General features: G+C 50.5%; 8 protein-coding genes across 8 annotated transcripts; 3 read left to right on the top strand and 5 right to left on the bottom strand.

Annotated features, from left to right (window-relative positions):
• Positions 1-955: 955 nt before the first annotated feature.
• On the bottom strand, positions 956-3,598 carry HOO65_040086 (Arginine biosynthesis bifunctional protein ArgJ,mitochondrial; the record flags this gene model as incomplete). Its single annotated transcript, XM_071002593.1, has 4 exons — positions 956-1,871; positions 1,928-2,393; positions 2,801-3,205; positions 3,316-3,598. 4 exons carry the CDS (start codon positions 3,596-3,598, stop codon positions 956-958), a joined length of 2,070 nt encoding a protein of 689 aa, XP_070858929.1.
• A 697-nt stretch (positions 3,599-4,295) lies between these two features.
• HOO65_040085 (Mediator of RNA polymerase II transcription subunit 5) lies at positions 4,296-7,750 on the top strand (the record flags this gene model as incomplete). The annotated part of the gene is made up of 4 exons (XM_071002523.1): positions 4,296-5,085; positions 5,140-5,390; positions 5,451-5,513; positions 5,576-7,750. The coding sequence occupies 4 exons, from the start codon at positions 4,296-4,298 to the stop codon at positions 7,748-7,750; spliced, it is 3,279 nt and encodes a 1,092-aa protein (XP_070858928.1).
• A 438-nt stretch (positions 7,751-8,188) lies between these two features.
• HOO65_040084 (uncharacterized protein) lies at positions 8,189-10,940 on the bottom strand (the record flags this gene model as incomplete). The annotated part of the gene is made up of 4 exons (XM_071002586.1): positions 8,189-9,097; positions 9,162-9,626; positions 9,700-10,688; positions 10,733-10,940. 4 exons carry the CDS (start codon positions 10,938-10,940, stop codon positions 8,189-8,191), a joined length of 2,571 nt encoding a protein of 856 aa, XP_070858927.1.
• A 491-nt stretch (positions 10,941-11,431) lies between these two features.
• Positions 11,432-12,337, top strand: HOO65_040083 (Increased recombination centers protein 22-2; the record flags this gene model as incomplete). Its single annotated transcript, XM_071002980.1, has 3 exons — positions 11,432-11,500; positions 11,557-11,996; positions 12,151-12,337. The coding sequence occupies 3 exons, from the start codon at positions 11,432-11,434 to the stop codon at positions 12,335-12,337; spliced, it is 696 nt and encodes a 231-aa protein (XP_070858926.1).
• Positions 12,338-13,417: 1,080 nt separating this feature from the next.
• Positions 13,418-13,813, top strand: HOO65_040082 (secretory pathway protein YSY6; the record flags this gene model as incomplete). Its single annotated transcript, XM_071003060.1, has 3 exons — positions 13,418-13,420; positions 13,519-13,660; positions 13,752-13,813. 3 exons carry the CDS (start codon positions 13,418-13,420, stop codon positions 13,811-13,813), a joined length of 207 nt encoding a protein of 68 aa, XP_070858925.1.
• Positions 13,814-14,245: 432 nt separating this feature from the next.
• Positions 14,246-15,296, bottom strand: HOO65_040081 (uncharacterized protein; the record flags this gene model as incomplete). Its single annotated transcript, XM_071002930.1, has 2 exons — positions 14,246-15,174; positions 15,254-15,296. The coding sequence occupies 2 exons, from the start codon at positions 15,294-15,296 to the stop codon at positions 14,246-14,248; spliced, it is 972 nt and encodes a 323-aa protein (XP_070858924.1).
• Positions 15,297-15,732: 436 nt separating this feature from the next.
• Positions 15,733-16,341, bottom strand: HOO65_040080 (Basic-leucine zipper (bZIP) transcription factor; the record flags this gene model as incomplete). The annotated part of the gene is made up of 1 exon (XM_071000580.1): positions 15,733-16,341. The coding sequence occupies one exon, from the start codon at positions 16,339-16,341 to the stop codon at positions 15,733-15,735; it is 609 nt and encodes a 202-aa protein (XP_070858923.1).
• A 4,815-nt stretch (positions 16,342-21,156) lies between these two features.
• On the bottom strand, positions 21,157-21,903 carry HOO65_040079 (mitochondrial 37S ribosomal protein mS41; the record flags this gene model as incomplete). The annotated part of the gene is made up of 1 exon (XM_071000579.1): positions 21,157-21,903. The coding sequence occupies one exon, from the start codon at positions 21,901-21,903 to the stop codon at positions 21,157-21,159; it is 747 nt and encodes a 248-aa protein (XP_070858922.1).
• Between the last annotated feature and the right edge of the window lie 963 nt (positions 21,904-22,866).

The raw sequence follows: 22,866 nt of genomic DNA, 5'->3' as shown, positions 1-22,866 counted from the left end.
CATTGAAGCCGACGTACACCTGCAACTGCTGACTGCCCGGAAGCGATAGTGGAAGATGGCATCAACCACTCTGCTTCCGTCCAGAACATGCCGTCGTATTGCTGTGGAAAACCAGTAGGTAGAAGTTAAATAATACAAACAAACAAAGCTGGAAGCTATCACAAATTCAAACTCGAGTTCATGTTCAAGCGATCGAAAAATAACGATAGCTAGATGAAATTAACAACAATGGCTGGAAGCAAGGCGGGAGAGAGTGGATGAAGGAGAGAGGTGGAAGGTGATTTTGCAGGGCCAGAAGGACATACTGAGGGGAGCTCCGTGAGAATATATTGAGAGATCCTTCCCCTTGCTATTGGCAAAGAAGACTGATACACTGCAACAGCCATGCATACGGAAGAGCAAAACCGCTCTACTCTACCGAGGCTTACCCTATGCCGAATTCTGGTGGCCGTCCGTTCAGGCTAGTTTTCACACGATTACCGCAAACTAAAACACCAATTAGTCAATTCTCTAACAGCCTGGGGCTATGCTAGATAGGTCTTGGAAAGTCATGAGATATGATCAAATATCTGCACCTGCAGTTGTTGACTGCATGGGGGTTGCACTAGAAGATGGTATTAGTCAACTGCTTCTGTCTAGAATATGTTGTGGCATTGTTGCAGAATAACAGTAGGCAGGTAGACATTGAAGAATACAATACAATGCAACTTCTCTATGCCAGGTAGAACTATGGCCTAGGCTCTAAGGAACAACAATCGAAAATATGTGGCCTACCTCATGGAAGGTTCATTCTGTCTGATAGTCAACTTAGCGCCCTTCGATCCCAGTGCTTCCCGTAAACGCTAAATATATTCAAGTCCAAGCTCTTCTCCCTACCTGCTGATGTCATTAACTTTGATATATAATTTGATATCTTTTTGCTTTACACGTCTTCCGCCTGCTCCATTCTTCCTTTTTATGTCCGGTAGTCACCGTTGATCGTGATGTACTCATGGCTGTAGTCGCACGTCCAGTATGTTGCCTCAGCTGCGCCCACTCCCAAACGCACACGGATCTCCAAGTCCTCAGCCTCAAGAATCTCAGCTGCACGCTTCTCATCAATTGACTCAGGCTCACCGTTAACTAGTAGCTTCAACTCGACTGAGCCATCAGTGGGCACGAATGATACGCTAGTCTTTTCAGGGACGATGTCATCAACCGCCGTTTCGGGCATGCCCGGCTCACTGACTAGGGCATAGCCTGTAGCACACAGAATGCGGCCCCAGTTAGCGTCTTTGCCGTACAACGCCGTCTTGACCAGAGGAGAGCGGGCAATGGTACTCGCAACGGTACGTGCAGCAGCCTCACTAGTAGCGTCGACTACTTTGATGGTCACAAACTTGGTGGCGCCCTCGCCATCACGGACGATGAGCTGTGCTAGCTCAGCCGAAAATTTGGTTACGACATCACGCAGCGCTAGGTAGTCAACTGAATCGAGCGTAGACACGGCCGGACCGCCAGCAGCACCATTGGCTAGGAAGGCCACGGTGTCGTTTGTTGATGTATCACCGTCGATAGTGATGCTGTTGAACGAGCGGTCAGCCGCGTACCGCAACAGTGGTTTTATCAGATTAGGCGCAACAGGGGCATCAGTAGTCATGACACCTAGCATAGTAGCCATGTTGGGGTGGATCATGCCGGCACCCTTAGTCATTCCGGCCAAGCTGTACTGAATTCCGGGGGCTGAAGGCAGCGTAAAAGTCTTGGAGATAAGCTTGGGGAAGGTGTCGGTGGTGCAGATGGCACGGGCAGCAGCAAGCCAGTGGTCATGATCAGATCCGAGCTGACTGTGAGCAGCAGGGATGTTGCTGACGATTTTGGTGATGGGAAGCCTAGTAGAGTGTCAATTTGCAAAGCCTGAGCTACCGCAGATGGCCTAACAACTTACCTCTGGCCGATCACACCCGTGCTCATGACAAGCGTGCCCTCGGTACCGCCTGCAACCGCATCGGCCGTCTCGCTCATGAGCTTGGCATCCTCTAGACCTCCCTTGCCAGTAACAGCATTGGCACAGCCCGAGTTGATCAACACACTGTGGATACCCTCATTTCTCTTCTTAGCTAGAAGGTCTCGGCTAAACGTCACGGGCGCGGCCTGAAACTTGTTCTTGGTGAAGACAGCGGCAGCGGCACATGGCACAGTTGATGAAATCAAAGCCAGATCAGGCTTCGTAGTGTTCTTGGGCTTAACGCCAACGATAATGCCGGATGCAAGGAAACCCTTGGGATATGTACCACTTGTGGGCACATACTTCTTTTTAGCAGCCGGGATAGAATTGCCAGGCAGCGCCGAGTAGAAACGGACAGACTGGTGCCAAGAAGCAACAGCGGTGGTGGGGAATCTGGCTGAGCGGACTGCGGCTAACATCATAACAGGATTGGTGGAGCTTAACACAAGACGATACACAAGGAGAGAAGTGATAACCGGCATAGAATGTTTGCACAGCATACAGTTTGGACTTCTTGGGAAGCAGTGGGAATTGTGGGGCTATAGAAACAGGCTCACGGCCCAATCACAGTTTGAGAAGCTTCTTTATCTTATCAGTGGGAGCCGGTCGGTAGGCTTGAGTCACCAGCAACTTAGTGGCTAGCAAGATACATGGACAGATGAATGAATGAAGAGGGGAATATGGATAGCAGAGGATGACCTCAAATAAGGGTTTGCTCGGGTTAGGCCACTGCAACATCTGCAGGCAACACACGACAGTTTTCTATTATACACTTCTTCTATTCCCGTCTATGCCCTCTTTACGCTTACGCACTAAGCGTGCCCTTTGTGCTTGGAATCTCGCCCTCCTTACCCTTAACACGCGTAATGGCTGTGCGAATAGCTACGGCTAGGGCCTTGAAGGCGCTCTCGGCGCGGTGGTGATCGTTGAATCCATGCAGGCAGTGCACATGCAGTGTGATACGGGCGCTCTGTGCAAAGCTCTCCATGCAATGCGGGATCATCTCACATGAAAGGTCTCCAACCTTCTCGCGCTTGAGGCCCAAGTCGATGACGCTGTGGGGTCGGTTCGAGATGTCGACGACAGCTCGCGAAAGTGCCTCGTCGAGGGGACAGTAGGCCGAGCCGAAGCGCGCAATGCCAGCCGCAGAGCCGAGGGCCGCGTGGAAAGCAGAGCCGAGGGCAATGCAAACATCTTCGGCGGTGTGGTGGTCGTCGACTGGAGAAACGGAATTAGTCAGGGATCGACTCTATCAATGAGTGAAGTGTTTCGCTCCATGTTTTGCTTTAGTCCCACTCCACACACAGTTCTATGTTAGGTCAACGTACTATGCAGGTCACCCTTGCAAGCCAATATCATGCTCCAGCCGGCGTGCTTGCTGAGGGCATGTAGCATATGGTCTAGAAATCCGATTCCGGTGTTTATGCTGATGGTCTGCGACTTGCTGCTCTGAGCCGCATGGCTCTCTTTGCTGGCGGAAAGCAGGCGAGGGTCGGTGTCAGGGGGGAAGTCGCCGCCGTCCAGGTTAAGAGCGAGCTGAATGCTGGTCTCGTTTGTATCGCGGGCCAGAGCAGCCCAACGGGGGGCGGAGGCGGAAGCGGAGGCGGCCATGATAAAAGAAGTCGGGAAGTTGGCTGTGTGGTGTGGTAAAGGGCCCTGGAAAGGCCTGTTTCTGTAAATATGCGGCTGTACAATAAATATAGCACCAATGACAAGTGGCAGACGAATCACGATGACGATGATTATCAGCTGTAAAAAGCCTTGTCCCTCCTTCTAAGTCCTTTTTGTGGGGCTTGTACTTGTCTACCAGAACTTAGCTGTAAAAGTACTTGGGCCCTACCCGCCGATCTTGTACCACGCTGTGCTGCGTTTATCGCGTCTATTAGACTTGTGAGAAATCTAAGCGCGGTAGATATATGGTGCATTATGCTGATTAAAAGCGGGTCCTTTGTCAGGAACACCTAGCAGCGTGATTCAAAGCCACTGCTTGAAGATTCGTGAATACTATTCATGTTCTTTGCTTCCGTGGTGTTCTTGGCTTCCTCTATTCCCCACTCCCCTATTTCCTCTCTATTTTGCGTACTGCGCACCTGTATTTTATCCTCTCGCGTCCTCCCCTTATTATCTTGTTCTTCTCTGATTTTCGTCTCATATCCACAGCCTTGCGCCATAGCCTGGTCTACTTTTCTTACAAACGCCAATTCAGCCTCAACCTCGTCGCGTCATCACAGCTCATCGCGATCCCCGGGTTTGCACCCGATAACCCCAGCTAAAACTCACACTTGAATAGCAAGTTGTAGCTGCCATCATGGCTACGGCTGCCGCTAACCTTCCCGATGCCCCTGCTGCTGCCACCGGAGCCGCTGCCCTTGTACCAAAGCCAGGCCCTGAACTCGTCTCGACACCACCCCGCCGACCAGCTAAAGGCCGCCTCTCGCGTGCCGCTAATACCATCCTGCCAATTCGCCGCGTTGCATATCTCAAATGGAAGCACTTCTTAGTCCATATGATGCGCGAGGGTGCGTCCGAGTCAACTTTTGAAAACATGAGTCGGTTCCTATGGAAGGATTACTACATTGCGCCAGACCCGCTAGCGGTGTTGATTCTCACGCCGCGGCTAGATCACTATGCCCTTAATCCGCGAATGCAGATGTACTTGTATCTTGCTCTTAAGGAGGGCTATGTAGATGTACCATCGATTTTGGCTGCTATGTTGCGCTTCACTACACTTTCTGAAATAGGCCAATCGCCAGACACCGATATAGGCTCATGCTGGAAGTCTTCATACGCTACCGATGAAGCTATCTTTTGGCAACTAGCCAAATGCATGTCGCAGCCACTTGATTCGCCCACAGGTCCTACGCGCCGTCCGGAGTTTGCTATTGACACGCTACTACATATTGTAAAGCGATTAGCAGCTTGGGCCAATCTCTTCATCCGGGTGTATGGCGTGCTGACGAATGATGTTCTGGGCCAAGTCGTCGATGTTAATACCCGGATGGAGATTGACGCGACCCATAATGCATTTGTAACGCTACTTTTAAGGACATGCGAGCACCCTGGTATTGTACGGGCACTAGCCAAGCCGTATGCAATAAGTAAGCGAAGCCCATACACAGCACCAACGACACACTCTAACAGACCATTTATAGAATGCCGCAAGATCATCACACATAGCCTGCAGCTCTTCATCTCTTCATGCGTGCAAAATCCGCACATTACTGACCGCCTCAACAACTTTCGCCTGAAAATTTCCGAGCTAGACCCTTGTGGTGCCATCACCGAGGCTGAAGCCGAACAGGAAGACTCGGCCGCTTCAGATTTAGCGCTAGAGGCCGTCGCTTCCAAGCACATTCCGCTGACCAATTCGCGGGCAGCTCTATACATATACTTGAATGCTTGTGTTAGTCATGCTTACTCCCATCCAACCGACAGATTTGCATATTGCTAACACATGCTCTAGCTTGTGGGACGCCCCGTAATTGACGACGCCATCTTGTGCAATCTCATTCGAAATAGATATCAGGTATGTCATTGCCTAGGCCTCTTCCCAAACTATCTTTGTGCTAACCCAACCGCTCCTCTCAGCATGATATCCAAAATGGAGTCGTTGACCTAATTCTCGCCTCATTTGATGTTCTCGCCAACGCCGCCTTTCAAAACGAACACAAGAGTACTGCCCAGCTTCTTCGCTCATATCTCACCAACAAGTTGCCGCTGCTCATCGTCACCCTTAGCCCAGGCCTCTACCCGACAACCACCCCCGAGTTTGTCATTCAAATGGCTTTGAACCAAGTCGATCCGAATACCTTTCCAACTCTTGCCGCCATGTTTGATGACACTCGAAACAATAACAACGACTTTACGGAGAATATGCGTGACGAGTTTTGTTTTGCCTGCTGTCTACATGGCCTCATCGCCGAATCCAGCATTCCAGCCCTCCTCGGCGAGACTTACAGCACCTTGCCACCAGGTGGCAAATATTCCAAGGCCATGTTAGTCCAAGAGGCCATTAACGATCCTGAGCGTGCTATCAGGCTGCTGGACGAGCTGGACAAGACCAATGGCAACGTTGGTGCCGTATGCCAAGCTCTTGTCGAAGTCTTTGGTCAGCTGTGCGCAAATCGCGATACAAGCTTGCTCAAAACATTGTGCAGCCAGCTAGCTCGCCAACCTCGCGCATTAGACGTTATTCAGCTTTTTGAAAAGCCCGTCACCCTCCTACAGCCCTTGTGCAACCTGCTTGATGGCTGGAAGTATGATGAGGACCAAGGCGAATACCAGCCCGTGTATGAGGAGTTTGGATCTATCTTACTGCTGGTCATGGCCTTTGCCTACCGATACAATCTATCGCCACCCGACATGGGTATCCGCTCGCCTGACTCGTTCGTGGCCAAGCTCATCCGCGAGGGCCATCTTAGCAAGACCCTGGCCGAGCTGACCCCGACCGAGGAGTCCCGACTGTCCGTCTGGACTCACAGTCTATTTGGCGGTGACACAGGCGGTTTGACAGACGAATTGATGGCTTCCTGTCCGCCACAAGACTTTTATCTTTTAGTTGCTACACTTTTCAAGAACATGGTGGTGGCCAACAGCGAAGGTACACTCTCAGACGAGGCACTTAAGGGTGGTATAGAATATCTAGTAGATACTTTCCTGATGCCGTCCCTAGTTCCTGCTGTATTATTCCTTGCCGACCAGCTAAGCGTTGATCTTGAGCAGGAACAATTAGCTATGGTCAAGATCCTCCATCTCATTCTACAGCCCAAGGCCATCCACAACGATACCGCCCCCATGCTCGTCGCCGTTATGAATCTTACCGCCAAGCCGCTTGAACGCGCCCTTCGTCGCTACCAACGCCGCTATCCCACCAGCCAGGCTGTTGAGCCACTACTAGCAGCCATTAAAGACTGCATCCCGCTTTCACGTCGCACTGGTGGTGCCGACCATAACGAGCTTGAAGCTTGGTGTGCCACGCCTAGCGGTGGGCTGGCAATCGCCGTACGTTCAACCATCCATGGATTCGTTCAATGGAGTCTGAACCCCATGATTGGCGTGTCGCCCACGCTATACACACACCGCCAGATCCTCGCAGCTATTCGTCGTATGACCGCGCAGCATGTTATCCGGCTCATTATTGATGAGATTAAGGCCTTCACAGCGCATGGCTCTCCGGCTCAGAACATTGCTTACGACGTAGCTTTAGCGCTCATCGTTTCACCCGAGGTCACAAACTATCCTGAGCCTGTACCACACCTCGTTGATGATCTCGGCAACATCCCCATCCCTACCCAGCGCCGCTTAACCCTACGCGAAGTACTTGGCATGAAAGCTACCAATTTCCGCGAGATCCACCGCATCGACCCTGAGAAGGCGGAGATCGTCATCCGTCTACATCGCCACGTTGAGGAGCAGATGGCCCCGGCTCCTGCGCCGCCTATTATCGACGTCGACATAGCTCTGCCACTAGCTGCAAATGCGGAGGTGGACGCCACAGCTCAAGCGGCAGCAGCGGCAGGTGCCGACGGTACCGTGCAGCAGGGCTCTGCCGATGGCACGGCTAGTGCCACATCTGCACAGCCAACAGCCGGAGATGCGCTGTCAGATGGTATGGACCTAGGGATGGACATGGGCATGGGTGACATGAGCGTGATTGGCAGTGCAGGCGGAGCGATGGACCTCAATGGAGATGGAGACTTATTTGGCGGGCTTGGTGGAGCAGATGACTTTACGTGGGACAGCATCGACGTGATAGGGCTGTGATGATTGCTCTCTTGCTTATTTTCTATCTTGTCGTCTTCTTTTTCATTTTCTTTTTTATGCGTTCTATAGCCTGGCGTTTTGCGAATCTCCACTGACAGGACAGATTCGCAGGGAGTTCTCTTGTCTTCTGGGTATTGGTTCCTTTTTGTGTTTAATATTTGACATTGAATAAATTTGAATTCATATTTCTACTCAAAGTTCGCTTGATTAGGTATCGTACAAGAGAAACAACAAACAGAACGGCAGTGTACATATGGGAAGCTAAGAGTGGAGGTAAGTTAGGAAAGGGATGACGCCGATGAATGAACAGGGCGGTGCAGAACGGGAACCAGATAGGAGAAGGAGTAGGGAGGAAACTGCACTGAGAAAAACAAGCATATCAAGAAAATATATGTCCAATAACAGCGCCTGAACTAAAAGGAAGGAAACCCCTTCCCCTCACCCAATCACCCGTGCTAGCACAGCGTCCACCGGAGCCGCCTGCATCGCAGCCTGCGCTACCTGAGCCACTTCATCAGCTGCAAATGTCGTCCACCAGACTAATAGGCGGTCGGCAAAATGCTCGGAGCAGCTAAACGACTTGACTACTCTAGTGCCTCGTGGATGGCCTGGCGGGAAGGCCGTGCTCGAGAAGCTCGGCAACGCTGCAGCGCTAGTACCTCTGCAGCGCTTTGAGTCTTTATCCTCGCCCTCAACCATAGGCTGTTCCAGGCGGCACTCGATGTGTGACACAATTAGCAGATTTGACCGCGCTGATAACGGTGCTTCGAGGTCACGCATATGGAAATCCAGTGCAAGCAAGGATAGGCCACCCGGTGCGCGTTCGTAGATGCGCTGGTGGCGAAATCCAGTACTACTAGCATGCGCATCAGCATCAGGGGGGAGCCATTGGCCTAGGGATTCGCGTGTGCCATCGCCATGTGTGACTAGCAGGCCAACGATGCGGATACCACGCTGACGCACATCAAGCGCCGAGATATCCTGTAGTCGTGCAGTACTGGAATACACGCTGTGTGCACTACTTTCGGCATATAGCCCCGTATCAATGGCGGGAGGAACACGGCATGCAGCCGAAGGCCAGTGGGTGCTATTAAAGGCAGAGGTGGTGGCAGGCGATGATAAGCGTGCGCTGGTTGCAAGACAGACGCCAAGTTCTTTTGGTAGTGCCGGCATGATTGTGTCTGGATTGTCGGGAATGTCAGGCGCATGGAAGAAAATGCCAGTCGCCGGGACATCTCCAGGGCAGTTAAGTCCAGCCCAATGTTCTGTAAAAAAGTGGTCGTTTGGCAGCATTTGGCAGTACAGGTGCGGGCCAAAGTTAAACTTGCGGCCGCGACTTGTTGTGACCTGTGAAGGGCAAGTTTAGATGGCATTCCTTAGATGGAGGATCAAAAGCTTTCAAAGTACGTACTGATATGACGGGAGAAGAGCCAACACTGCCGCTTTCCCGCACGTGAAAAGTCGTAAAAGTCTCATCGTCCCCCAGAGCAAAGTGCGTGGCGATACCATCCTTTGACCCAAGAGTAACCGTCTCGGTAAGCTGTTTTCTGGTATATTGAGAGTCATCCGCTCTAGGTACCGGGCCGTGGACTGTGACTCCACACTTGCCAGAGCGGGCATTATAAAAGGTTAAGCCAGAGGCATAGCCATCAGAAAACTGTAGTGGGAGGTAGTGAAAAGCCCGCCAGTTGCGGTAGTACGGGATCATAATTGACAGTGAGCCGGTCTCAAGCGGGCGGAATGCGTGGTAATGGTCCGGGTCGAAGAACAACTCGCGGTCCCACAGAGGATGGATAACTTTATGGCCATAGATAAGTCTGTCGCCTTCAGATTGTAGATTAGAAGCACCAAATGCCACACGAATAACAGTGAAAGCCTATAGATGTAAATGTTAGGGTCCGGCTAGGGTTTATAGAGAGTCCCTATGACGTCAGAGCAGCATGACTTACCGATTTCAACATGCACAACTGTTGCAGGTCTGACCCATGCGCAGTGCCAAATAGGCAGCCTTTGGTCGAACCAAGCCACGGCGACTTGCTGCCATCTACATACATAATCCTGAGCCCACGAAGCCCATGTTTACTAACGGCAAAGCAGATACCTCGTGTTGCGATATCTTTCACTGGGATACTGACGGACCTGGACTTCTCAGTGTTGAAGTGCAAGTCTTTGATGTAGTCGACAAAGAATAGAGTCTCAAAACTAGCGGACAGGGTCTTGAGCTCTCCGTCAAGACCACCGCGCACAGGCACTGTCACCGGCCTCACATCCAAATTGTAACGGTCAGCTTTGTGGATTAGGGGGACCGCCTGTTCGCGTGTGTGCAGCATATGCCAGAGAGGCGTTCCGTGCAACATGCGCAGCAAGCGGTCCTGCAGCTCAGTCGGCAGTTTTGTCTCAATAGCAACAAGCAGGCGGCCTAGGGGTGTGCCAAGATTAGCCCACGTAGAACAGCCGTGGAGTGAAATGAGGTCTTGGCTAGGATAGGCTGCAGGACGGGGAAACAGAGCACGCGTTGACACGGCAAAACGCAGGAGACGCTCTAGTTGGTCCGGGAACACGGATCGTGCGACCTGCCAGCATTGGCGGTGGGCAAGATAGACACCACGCTCGGGCAGACAGCGGCCGCAATCGGAGTGGAGCTCCATGGGAATAGTGTTCTTGAAGATGACACGCCGCCGTGAGCCGAAAAGTGTAAGCTCACCATCGCTACGACGTCGGCTGAAGAGAATGGCATCGGCGACCTGGTGGAACGTGGCTATGTCGTGGCCATCCCAATACACTGAGCCCAGGGGCAGGAGGCGAGAGGGAAACTTGTTAGCATGTGCGAAAACTAGATTAGGCTTAGACCTGGCTTTTTGCTGTCTGAGGCCAAGAGAAGTAGCTAGAGCAAAAACAGGGACGTGTGGTAACGGATTAATCTGTAGAGCGGCCGAATCTATAAATAATATGTGATTCGTGCCGGCAGCTGCTTGTACTCACTCGCGAACAAATCCAGTTTGCGCTGGGGCATAGTAGCTGACTCTAGAGCTAGGCGAAACTTGCTATGACGCACTAAGTCACGCTGACAAAGAAAACAACTCTGGTCGACCTGAACGCTGCGATGCTCGTCGAACGGATCGGAGAAGAGCGACTTGCGGCCCTTGTGGGCACGGCCGGGCGCAGTGTGGGTTGTGGCAGTAGCGGTCATAATGAGGATGGCATTAACGGCAGTGACAGTGGCGGGATAATCATGTGCGGTTGGCTACGGTGAAGGGGTGAGCTGAGGGCTTATCAGATCAAAGAGAGGAGGAAGGGTTGTTTATTACTATGACAGGGGTCATGTGATGGGGGCCTGTATGAGTACAGGGGGTTTTAGGTCTTAGTCTGCAAGAGTATAGGGGACAGAATGAAAAACTATAGGTCTGTCCCCTCTATAAAAACCTATTGTCTGCTCACTAAAAGCCGATGTATCTGACTGTATTATAGCCACTTATTTGCTTGTCAAGCTCTTAGCTCAAGCTTGAGTGATAAGATAAGCGGCAGATAAGATAAGCACCATGTGGCTAAATTCAGGAACATGTGGCCTTCCGGGAGACCCAAGCCTGACCTTAGACCTCAAACCTCGTTGCATCTTCTTTTTATTTTTCTGTTGTTTCCATCGTTTTTGTCATTTTTTTCCCCAGTCTTCGCTTTGTCATTATGCTTTTCAAACCCTCGCTGCTGGCCGCCCTGGCCTTGACTGTCTTTGGTGTTGCAGCCCAGGACTCGGTACGTTCTTTGTAGCACAGTGTGTCCTAACCCAGCTAACCACCTGATCTTTCTAGGCCACTCCTAATACTTCTGATGAGGCGCCCGACGCCGAGTTGCCACCCCTGCCGGCCAAGGTCACTACATCGTTCCCGAACTCGGATGCTACCCTGGGCCTGAAGCTGGTCAATGGCAACCCAACGGTAGCGCGTATTGAGCTGGAGAACCAGGCCGAAGAGGCAGTGCAGCTAGCCTTTGTCGGCGGCCGGATCGCCAAGCCCATCACACCCGACACCATCATGGTCAACCTCACCACTACACCGTATGGCGAGAGCATCCCCGCCGGCGAGACCAAGGCTGTTGAGTATGCCTTTGAGCTAGACATGAATGCGCAGGAAGTATTGCTTAACCTGGTTGCTGTCGTGTCGGACTCGCGCGGCCAGATATACCAAGTAATGGCCTACAACAACACGGCGAGCATCGTTGAGCCGCCCGTCAGCCTGCTCGACCCCCAGATGTAAGTGTTTTTCGTCCCTCCACCCTCACGACCAACATCTAGCTACTAACACCGCCATCTTTCCGTTACAGTCTCTTCCTTTACCTAATCCTAATGGGCACCTTTGGCGGTATTGGCTACTTTGTCTACTCCACTTGGGTCGAGCCTCTTCTAGCCCCCCTGCCTCTAAGCGCCCACAGAAGGCCAAGAAGGTTGTGCCTGTTGTCGTTGAGCCCACCTCAGGCGATGAGTCTGGTGCTGCTAACGCTTCCGGCTATGATGAGAGCTGGATTCCTAACCACCACATCAACAAGCCCGTGTCAAAGCGTGTCAAAGGCGCTAAAGGCAAGAAGAGCGAGTAAGGCTCAGTAGAAGCTGTGGTTGGGACAAGGCAGATGTGATGACAAATAGATGTTGTCGTGTGGGTTGTCAAAGCCATGTATTATATATAAGTGAGGGACTTGTCGGGTAGCATTCTTGATCGCCGTTTCAGCTGTATCCTTTTCCTATCCGCTTAAATCGCCACGAGCCATTTATTTTGTACAAACTATCACAACTTTTTCTGCGCCCGCAGTTCCTTGACCTGTTCCTCTAGCTTGGATACCTCGTCTAAGTCATGTCCGGATGAGTTAGCGAGAAGCATGCAATCCAATATCCGCAAAACAAGAAAAAGGCACTTACCACCACGGATCTTTTTAACGTCATTGTGCTCTAACTTCGTCCAGCCGAGATACAACAACTGATATGTGAACATAGCGATTAGCAAAACCTTGGCAATGGGCCGGCCAAAGGTCTTGTAGAAGTCAGTCTAGGCGAAAGGGTCAGTTTGATCCTAAGTCAGGAGTGTTCAGCGCACGAGATATACACACATGACTCGGGGCCGGCCGCTCAGTTGAGTAGCATCGAATCGGCCGGGGCGGCAGTATCTGCCGAGCCGCAGGCCAGGGCACGCGAATATTTAGCGGGCGAAAAACACGAGGCGAATGGGGGAACTTCATCATGAGTTTTGAAACATGGCAGTTCTAGGCCGGGTTGGTTGCAAAGTCGGCGAAGGATGGATGGGCTGGCTGTAGTAGGAGACTTATTTTTGCTAGGGTCGTCAGGCGTGCAGATACTTATGGCCTGGCCCGAGTCTCATAGCCAGGAACAGGAACACCATGGCCTTATGACGACCCAGACAGGTCTGTTGAACCTTCTCTTGAATAAACTTTTTTGACGATCAAGCAACCATCAGTACATGCATTTATCATCGCCGTTCTTGTTGCTCCAATACTATATAGTTGTCCTCTCTGAGTCTAGTCTTCCGAGTCTCTTTTTGTGATAATCCACACATTTGAACACCTCTACCGAACGCCCTGTCGCATCTCAACACACTACGACCTTCTATCCCGTCGCAAGCGCACACGCTACACCTCCCTCTCTATCCTCTACCTGTAATCACAATGGTAAGGAAATTCCGTGCCTCCAGCGCTCGCTCAAGCGCACCTTTGTCTTATGGTGTATACGCGGGCTCCCGACTGACATCTTTCTTCACCCACTACAGAAATCTGGCCAGACCCTCGAACAGCGCCGGCGCAATGCTGTTTTCGCCAAGAAGCAAGAGTCCCGCATGGGCAAAAGCGAGGCCGATATCAACAAGAAGGTGCAGGAGAAGGCGAAGCCATCCGTATCGCCGCTATTTATTGGTAAGTTTGATCTCCCTGCCCCGGGCCCCCTCTGTCTATTCCTTTTGCCTAGCTCCTAGGCTAACCATACATTTCAATCATCTGCTTGTAGCTCTTCTTGCCTTTGTCATCATTGGTGGTCTTATCTTCGAGCTCATCGCCATGTTCACATAAAAGATGTGCTTATATAAACCAACACGGCGGGCACATACACCATGGCCCATTGGTTGTATAAGCAGACCCGCTCTGCACCTCAACGTTTCTTCTCATGATGTGTTTCTGTTGGTGGAGGGCAGTCTTGTGTGGGCTAAGCTAGCTCGGGACGACGGCTGGCCGTAGCTTCCCTAGCATGGCTATCCCCATTCTGGCGTTTCTTCCTTTATTCTCTTTGCTCCTTTTCTCCTGTCTTTTGTTCGCGGATGTTTATGTCCCCCTGCCCATGTTTCTCGTAGTCTCACTTATTCATGTTAGAGTAGCACCAATACCAATGACCTTTTCTTTCTTTTCTAGCAAAATATGCATCTATTAATATGAAGAAAATGCAATGGATATTAGATTTCTAGCCTTTCCTACGCTCCTTCGTTCTCTATTTGTTTTTGTTCGACTCTATGAATCCATTCCTAGTGCAAAGCCTTTGCGACCCTCGTTCTTCATGCGCATGCCTGCCTCGAACTGGTTCTGTAAGTCGGCCTGCATGCGGGCTACCTGGGTCTTCTCGCTCTTGCCCACGCTACCCGTCGCTGTAGCTGCCGCTGCGGCATTCTTGCCAGCGCCGAGAAGACGCATGAACTTTTGCTGGCGCTTAGCACCGCCATCTAAAGCACCGACGCGCCAGTTGGCCTTGGTGTTGTCGGAAGTTGGTTTTGATTCTTGGTGTTGTTCTTGGTTTTTAGGCATTGATGCGTTGGCCTCAACCGTGGGCTTGTCTTGAGCCTTCTTTGACTTCTTAGCCTTCTTCTCCTTTTTGGCCGCGTCGTCTTCTTTTCTTTTCTTTTCTTTTTGTTCTTGCTCCTGCTCGTCCGTTTCTTCCTCGTTCTCCTCGCCATCGTCAGATGACTCCTCATCGTCGCTCTCACTTTCCTCGGCAGATGACGACCCATCGCTCCCAGGCTCCTGCTTCTCAGAATCCTCCATCTTCACATCCTCATCTCCCTCATCTTTGCTTGCCACGGGCTTCCCATTATGCATCGCAGTCATCATGCGCTCGTATTTTTCGCGAGTAGCCTTGCTTTCAGCCATCAGCTTGATCGCTTGTGCCTCTAGTTTCTCGGCACGCTTTAGCAGCCGCAAGCGCTTCTTCTCGGCCTTGCGCTCATTAGGCTCCGCCTTGGTCTTTCCCTTGGATTTTCCCTTGGCCTTGCTGCCTTTAGCTTTAGCGCTAGGCGCAGGCTTGCTCTTTTTTCTACTGCTGTCGGTCGTTGTGGGAGTGGGAATGTTGGCTTTGGCAGCCTTCTTGGCTTCGTTCGCTGCTTCGTGCTCGTCTTTGCGGACGGCTGCGCGCTTTGCACGCTCAGCCTGGCGACGAGCTTTGCGCTCTACACAAACAAAAGTTCAGAGTTAGCCTGTTTCGTTTCTTAGGTAGAACAGCTGAAAGAAAGGTAGAGGTGTGCTCACCATCAACAAAGGGAGCGGGGTCAACCTTGGTAGTATCAGTCATGGTGGTAATTTCTGCGCAAAACGACAAAAAAAAGTTTCAGTCTATAGGAGTCTATCGCATGAACACGGCAGCGCTCGTTCTAACAGCTAAAGCAGCTCAAGACCTACAAGAAAAAAAAGTTGGATTCTGCCGGGCGGTGAGCCCGATAAGAATTATCTGCCATTAAAGCGGGGCATGGCTCCTTCCTTCCTTTTGGCTTCCTTCCCTGTTTGCTGGTTCTCGGGCTTTAATCAATGACATCGGCGATCTCAAAATTGACGTTTGACAATATAAGCGTGTAAGGGAACCCGTTAGGAATAAGCTGGCTTTAATAAATATAAACTCCCGAAACCCATGAACTGTTGGTACGAGAGCTGCTATAGACGGAGCGCAAGCAAGGTAACAAGAACGAAGCAGACCAAAGGCCGCCTGTTCGCCCATCTATATACTCCGCCTGCTACTGGTCCTGATTTCTATTTCGGTCTTGATTTTGATTCTTATGGTTCTCGGGGGCATGGTATACAAGCTCTGCCACATCCTGAAACCATGGCATGTTAAACTGGTCAGCACCTGTAGACTGTGGCGTTGGTGCTGGTATCGGTATGAGTCCACTTGGTCGGAGCGCGTTCTGATGATACCCCTCTTGTGGTTGGCTCTGGGCTCGAGTCTGGGCTTGCGAAGCCTGCCCTGGTGATGTACTAGCTGATGAGCAGGGTACTGAAGTTGGAGCACGCTCTGGTGGTGGGTAGGACGATAGGACTGATGGCACAGGTGATACCGAGCCAAAGATGCTCCGGGCAGATGCTTCTGCTTCCGCCGCTGAGGGTCTACCAGCATGCGAGTTACTCCTACGCGAGGCATCGTCCAGGCCACGAGATACGACATGGCCTATGTTGATGGAGCCCCACGGCAGACCTGATACCTCGTTCTCAGGGCCGAGATCGCTAGGTGTTGGAATGCGGTAACTACTAGATGCGTGAATTCGGTTGCGCTCAGCTCGCTGGGCGTGCTCTTTACTCTCGCGGTTTCGTTCGCCTAATATCGGCAGAGAGAAGTATGGGAGCATCTTGTTAGTGTGAGTGTGCATATGAAAGAAAGAAAGCGGCAAACATAAAGAAAGTAAGTTGGGCAGAATCAAAGTGCGTCATGGGGGGGTAGGTTAGGCGTGGAACTAGCCAAAAAGACGTCCTTTTAAACAGGAAGGGCAAGAAGAGGGCAAAGGAGAAATAAGGTTTCGGCTTCACGGATAGATAAGTTGAACTTACGGAACTTCCTCTGGGCTATCCGGTTTTGAATACGCCGTCTCTCTTCTGGATCTGTCACCTCTGACCAGTCATCATTCTTGGGCTGACGCTTGCCTTTCCCTGAGGAACTTGCGCCAGATGGTGTCTTTGAGGACGATCTCTCTGGCTCTTTAGAGGGATTGGATGACATTTCTATCCTGTGTGGGGTGGTTTCGACTAGAGCGGCCAGCGATCTTTGGGTAAAGTGTTGGGGGCCAAAATGGTTATGTTTGCTGGATATCCCAGGAATGAGCTCTCTTAAACAATGCGGAAGAGGGCATGAGGGCTGGGGACAGATATATAAAGAGTGCCAGGGTGCTAGACTAAGTCCGTTCACTACGTTCTGTAGACAATCATAAAGCAGAGCTGCAGACACGCGCGCGATATAAAAGGTTGATATAGACAGTTATTATAGTAAAGCCGAGACGAGATTAGAAGCAAAGAGAAGATGGGCGGCGTTAGTGACAACCCTTATATCAAGTTATGAGTGTCTATACGGTTATGAGAGTATTTTGTTGTGGTTATTGTGGCTGTTGTAGTCGTAGTAGTTCCTTTACAATAACTCCGGAGTTTAGGTTTGCCCTAGGATTGTAGACCTAAGCTTGGGCTTGGGCCGGGGTTGGATGGGGGGGGGGGGGGGGGGAAGGGACCCAAAGCCAGCAGCCCAGTCTTATCTAGCTCCCGTATCGTCTTGCAAAACTCAGAAACTTGATCAAGGCCTAATATTTCCGAGGGCAACTCTCAGCTCAGACGGGCGCCTTCGGTAGCTAGGAACTCGGTGAAGTTAACCTAACCTGGCCCGCCCTATGACTTTTAAGGTATCTGTTGTTACCTTGTCAAACAATGACTCTGTACAATGGTTTCCGGGGATCTCAGTTTCTGGCCCCCAATTTATGCAGGAGGTAGCGAACGTTGGTGCTGCTTATGTTCTAGGTTGTTTGGCCTAATTAGCACGAAATAAGAGGCTAGTAGTGACGACCGGCTAGTAACGCTAGCAAGGCAAAAGAAGCAAGATGAACTCCAGCAAACAAAAGATCAGAGATGTTAAGTGAAATTGTAGGATATGGCGCAGGTGTTCTTTCTCGTCATGTGGTGTTATGTTGTGCCTTTGCTATGCTGAGCCGTGTTGTGCTGTACTGGGGAGGCTTATGCTATACCGTGCTATGCCGTACTGCGGCGTGCTGCGACGTGCTATGTGGTTATAACTAGCCGAAATGAATAAAATGGACTAGATGCAATAAAAAGAAAGAACAAAAGAAACTAAGCCGAACGCAAAACGAGACATAGGCTAACAACTCTAAGAACAGCAACTTTGAACCATCGCCGGCTTTTAAGAAAGAAAAGGGCCAAGGAGCTTCGCAAGATGTCAATGGCCTTCGTATACACAGTTAGGCTCGTTAGATGGACTGAACGGGTCGGTACAAGTCATGACAAGCTCTTCTACGACTCCGCCCAGCATGGGTTGACCTTAAACAATAAAATAAATACAGCATTTTACCTTACTATCCGTTCACGGCTAGCTTTCAGGATGCCTGTGCCTCCTGGCTTTTCTCAGCACTGCTCTTGGAAAACCCCGCCTTAGCCGCCGCTGTTTTGCGTATGAGATGCCCTATGGTCCTAGGCTACTGTGACGGTATATAGACGTTAGTGCGTATTCTGTTGGCCCCTGTTGATGTGCTGGTCTTCCCTGTAGAGCGTTTTGTCTTGGTGACTGCGAGAATAGACTGACGCTTGGTTGTTCTTCTGGTCGGGGCCTTGTCCGGTCCCCGAGCTTTGGTTTTCTATGGATACTTAATTATCTAGGTGCCTAAGTGGTAGATTCAGATGCAACAGTCTGCTATTCTCTCATTGATCCCTGAATCGCGAGACAGGAATCCGAGTAGCGAGGGGTCTTCGCGATTCTTTATTTGCCGGTCAGCACTAGCCGACCATCAGCATAGCCAAAAGCCACCGAGCCCACCCGCCCTGCCACCCTGATCCTTGGATCAAGGCGGCCTTTCTAGCACAAACATATTTCCCTTCCCGCCTTGAGACGCACAGTTTCTGCGCCCAACAGCCCCTTGCCAGGCGAGAGAATATGGCGGCTATTTATGCCATGACAATCCCTGGCTCGTTGGGCAACCCATCTGATGATCGTAAAGCATGAACGGAGCTTATGTTTGCGTGCAAAGCGATAATCTACATAAGTCCCCCCTCCGCTCCCCCTGCTCCCTTCCCTTCTTTTTCTCCGTCTCAATCTTCGAAAAGGATTCACCTAGAAACAGTAGTGAAGATGAGAAGGCTGTGAAGCCTCATAGCCACTCTTTTAATGGGGGAATTTTCGAGGGCCAAGGGGGAAAGGGGGTGCCCGGCGATAAAAGAAGAGAAAATCAAAAAAAAAGAAAAAAAAAAGCTGGACAGAAACTTCTCCTCATTCTTTGGCCAGACTGGGGATCGGCCGTCGCCGGTTTTACGTGATGGCGCCAGTTAGTAAGCAAACAATCCTTCATATAATGTAAAAGCCTTTGTTGCCCACACCAACAGTCTTAAACCGGGTAAACCCAAGCCGATTGACTCCACTTTCTAGAAGGGCTTTGACCAGTTCTGCCATTCTTGGGTTGAAACTTCAGGGTAAACCTAAGAGGGCCAGACCAGGGCATGCCAAGCTGACTGGTCTTGTCGTTTTGATGTGGCTCCCCTCCCCTTTTTTGGTGCATTTGGAGTCTTGTTTCCTTCAGGAAACCCTCTACTATTTCTTCTCACATACGCAACAATATCAGTCTAAGCCAGTGCCAAGGCCAAGGCCAGATGCTCAAGGCGTGTGTAACACCAGGCCAAACAGGGGCAATGCGTGCCATGGTGTTTGGGGGCAGAACACTGGCAGAAAGAACTATTAGCACTTATTTAATCCACTCTACAGTTCTACCTGTGCTTGCGCACCCGCGCGCATGACACTGCCAGCATGCCATCATCCTTGAGGACCCAACCGCTCTCAGACGAGTAAGACAAGCAACCTGGCCGTATAAATCAGATGAGAAACGTCGTGGGTTTCCAATGTCAGGTCGCACAAAAAAGTGGACAAAAAACAAACACAGCAGCTGCCCTTGCTGAATCGAATTTTTCAATTCACAAACCCTAGCCAGGCTCCTACCCCATCCAGCTGGGTTTAGCGCACAAAACAGAACAAATTGCAGCGAGGGCCTATCATGGCTCAAGCACAGTTCTACTGAGTAGTACAGCATGAAACACTAAATTCATCAATCACTTGTATAACTTAAGGACAGGAACTCTCCAACATACTACATCTCAAAATAAAGAGATCGGATCCGACTAAAGAGAGTGAGCTTTGACACCGGTGTTTGCCTAGAACGGCCTGTCTTCGTGTCATTGTCATTGCCACTCTCCCTTTTTTCGACCCCTGCTTTGTTCTCTCCTAGTACTAACCAACTTAGGTCGCGCTTAAGATCGTCTGTTTGAATATACCCTCCGGTCGGTGTAAAAAGCATCCGACTGATACGATGTATAGAAAAAGCTCGTTTGTGATTATTCGAGTTCAAGTGCTGGTTCAGTGATTATTCGAGCTTAAGTGCTCGTTCAGCGATGTGATACCTGCTTCTCTTTTTCCTCGCCTGCAACTCCATGCACTCGGAGGGCTGATGGAATTGCACCTAGCAGATTTAAAGAAAAAAAATCACAATGAAACACAGCCCACGCCTCTTCGACTCTCATTATCGTCAACGCTACCATAGAACTGCCAACACTTATCTCCATCCCCACACTTCTGCTAGCATGTGCTATTTTTTTTCGTCTTTTTTTTTAGCATCCTGCTCCTCGCTAGCAATGATGAAACCATGGGCTAGAGTACGGCTATTTGGCTATTTGCTCTTTCTCTAATTCTACTACGAGAACGTTTTGTTTCGCCCGTAAGCTCCAAAACTAAATACCCGATGCCGATCGGTATTATTTGTCCGACTTACCCGACATCGGAAAAGACGGCGCCGTGCCTCTCCGTTTCCATGCTAAACTAGGATTCATGGTGACGATAGCCCCAAAATAAGAGAATTTGAAAGATTCTACTAATTATTAGAAATAAGGTTTGCTCTATCAAGATGCTTGGCATATAACATTTTGTGTTAATTTACCACAATTTGCCGACCAATCCGGAACTTTATGGTGTGTGGAGTTGCCAATGTTCAGCATATGAAAACGAGTAGAAATTTTCAATGTAACGGTTGATAGTATTGTACACTGTCTTAAAGGCTAGCTCTATGAAGCGCTATTAGACAGAAATATGCATGAAAGAAAAAAAAACCCAGAAAAAAATAAAAACATAAAGGTACAGGCCCGGAGGATAGCTAAGAAGGGCGATGTCTGGGCGGACTACCGGCAAGGCAATTCCAGAGATACGGGAGAATAGAGGGAAGTAGGGAGATGTGGAATAGTGTAGAATAGTGTGGAATAGTGTGGAATAGTGTGGAACAGTGTGGAATGGGCGTAGTGGCATAGTGGCGGAATGATGTCGAAGATAGATATGGGTAAGATAGGGTTAAGCGGGACGCAAGACGCAAGAAAAGATCAAACAAGCGGCCCGCATAAGAGAGAAGCCCTTTTGAAACCTTCTAGCGACCTTCCTCAGCTTCGCGGCGGGCTCTTCTCTCCGCAATGCGCCTCTTGAAGCGAATTTCCGTTTTGCGCCGCTCGCCACCATCAACCTTCTGGCCCTGGCGAAACTCCCACATTCTGTCCACCACGGTCATTGTGGCTGTCTCTCGACCAGATGGAAGAGCGTACGGGCCAGAAATAGTCTGGGCGCCCTTGACAGAGTAGCCCCTAACGCGAACCTTTTCGCCACCAGCCTCTTCAATAGTCTTGCCATACGGCACATTAACGACCTTTTTGACGTCGGTCCCTAAGTCATGGTCCACAACTAGCGTAGCCTTGCCATCCTCAACATACTTGAAGTCGCCTCCGGGGCCCAGCTCTCCATTGCGGTAGCGCTGCAACCATTGCAGCAGATACTTGCGCGAACGGGCGGGCTCAATACCTAGTTCGCGCAGCTGCTCAGACGAAAGTGTAAACAGAGCCTCCCATGAAGGGAACTTGTCGGCATACTGAACCAGATCACGACCGATGACACGCAAGAAGGTCGGGACATCAGGGATGAGGGGAATTGGCGCAGGCACTCTGGATGAGGATCCTAGGGCTGACAGTGAGGCCGCCGGTGTTGGGGGGATATTGTGGGAAGCCTGCGAGGCGTGCAGCTGCCGCACTGTAGCGGATGTGATGTGGGCCGATGCCGGGATGGAGGAGGGGACGGGCCGGAAGGACGCCGAGGCGAGGAAGCGCGGTAGACGGAGACTAGCCATAGCAGCGGATAAAAATGTTCTTATGAGTGGCCCAGTGATTGAGGATAACAATGGCGCTTAAGAAGTGTGGGTTAGCTATAATAGTACAGTCTACACGTAGTGACACATCAGGACTCTTACAGCTGGAGGGCGGGGTTTTATACACCAATTGGAGACGGATTTGTACTGCCAGACTACTGAATTTATTATATGTGGTTGCCGAGCCGCCTGGAAGTTTCAACCTGTTGGCGTTAGAATGATTGAGAAGCAAGAAAGATCAACTTTTCTGGTCGTAGCTTTGATCGTCAAGATCAGTACCTCGAGCTTCAAGTGCTTCACTTCACACAGAAAACCCAGTTCTTCTAAAGATTGGTAGTCACGTGGCGATAAGACAAGAACTAGATTTTCAGCTCCTTGAAGAAACCCCAGGTTAAACATCGGCTAAATACTGAATGGAGCCTTACGAAAGTAGCTCTGCTCGTATGGGGAAATGATGTCGCCTGCATGATCACTGAACCAGGCTTGTGCGCGCTATGCTACTCAAGCCGCTGCACACAGCTATAACATAGGAAGATCTGGCCCCCAAAGTTTGTAAACAAATATTAACAAAAACGTTGTCTACCCTTAGCTGTAACACACCACTATCAGTGACTTCCTCAGGATTGGGTTTCCTGCCGCTGCCTGCGAGCTGCCTGCTGGCTGCCTGAAACTAGATCCTGTGGGAAGTAACAATAAGCTTTGCCATGAGCTTGTTTTAGGAACATATTTCTTAGAATCTTAGAGCTATCGTACTTTCCTTTTCTAGGACTCCTTCATCGCTTTTGGGATCGCTTTAGCCTCAGTTTTGCCCAGGCTGCTTGTTCCTCATTCATCTTCCCTTCTTTTCGTCACCCTAAACATATTGACTTTGCTTCTTTAGCTTCTATCCGCCTCTTTGGCCGTGCTTCCCTCCTATAAATATCGCCATGCCATCTTGATTTGTTC

The sequence above is a fragment of the Ceratocystis lukuohia genome (genome assembly GCF_044167205.1).
Source record: "Ceratocystis lukuohia strain C4212 chromosome Unknown Supercontig4_pilon, whole genome shotgun sequence".
Lineage (NCBI taxonomy): Eukaryota > Fungi > Ascomycota > Sordariomycetes > Microascales > Ceratocystidaceae > Ceratocystis > Ceratocystis lukuohia.
This window is presented reverse-complemented; position numbering and strand designations above follow the sequence as displayed.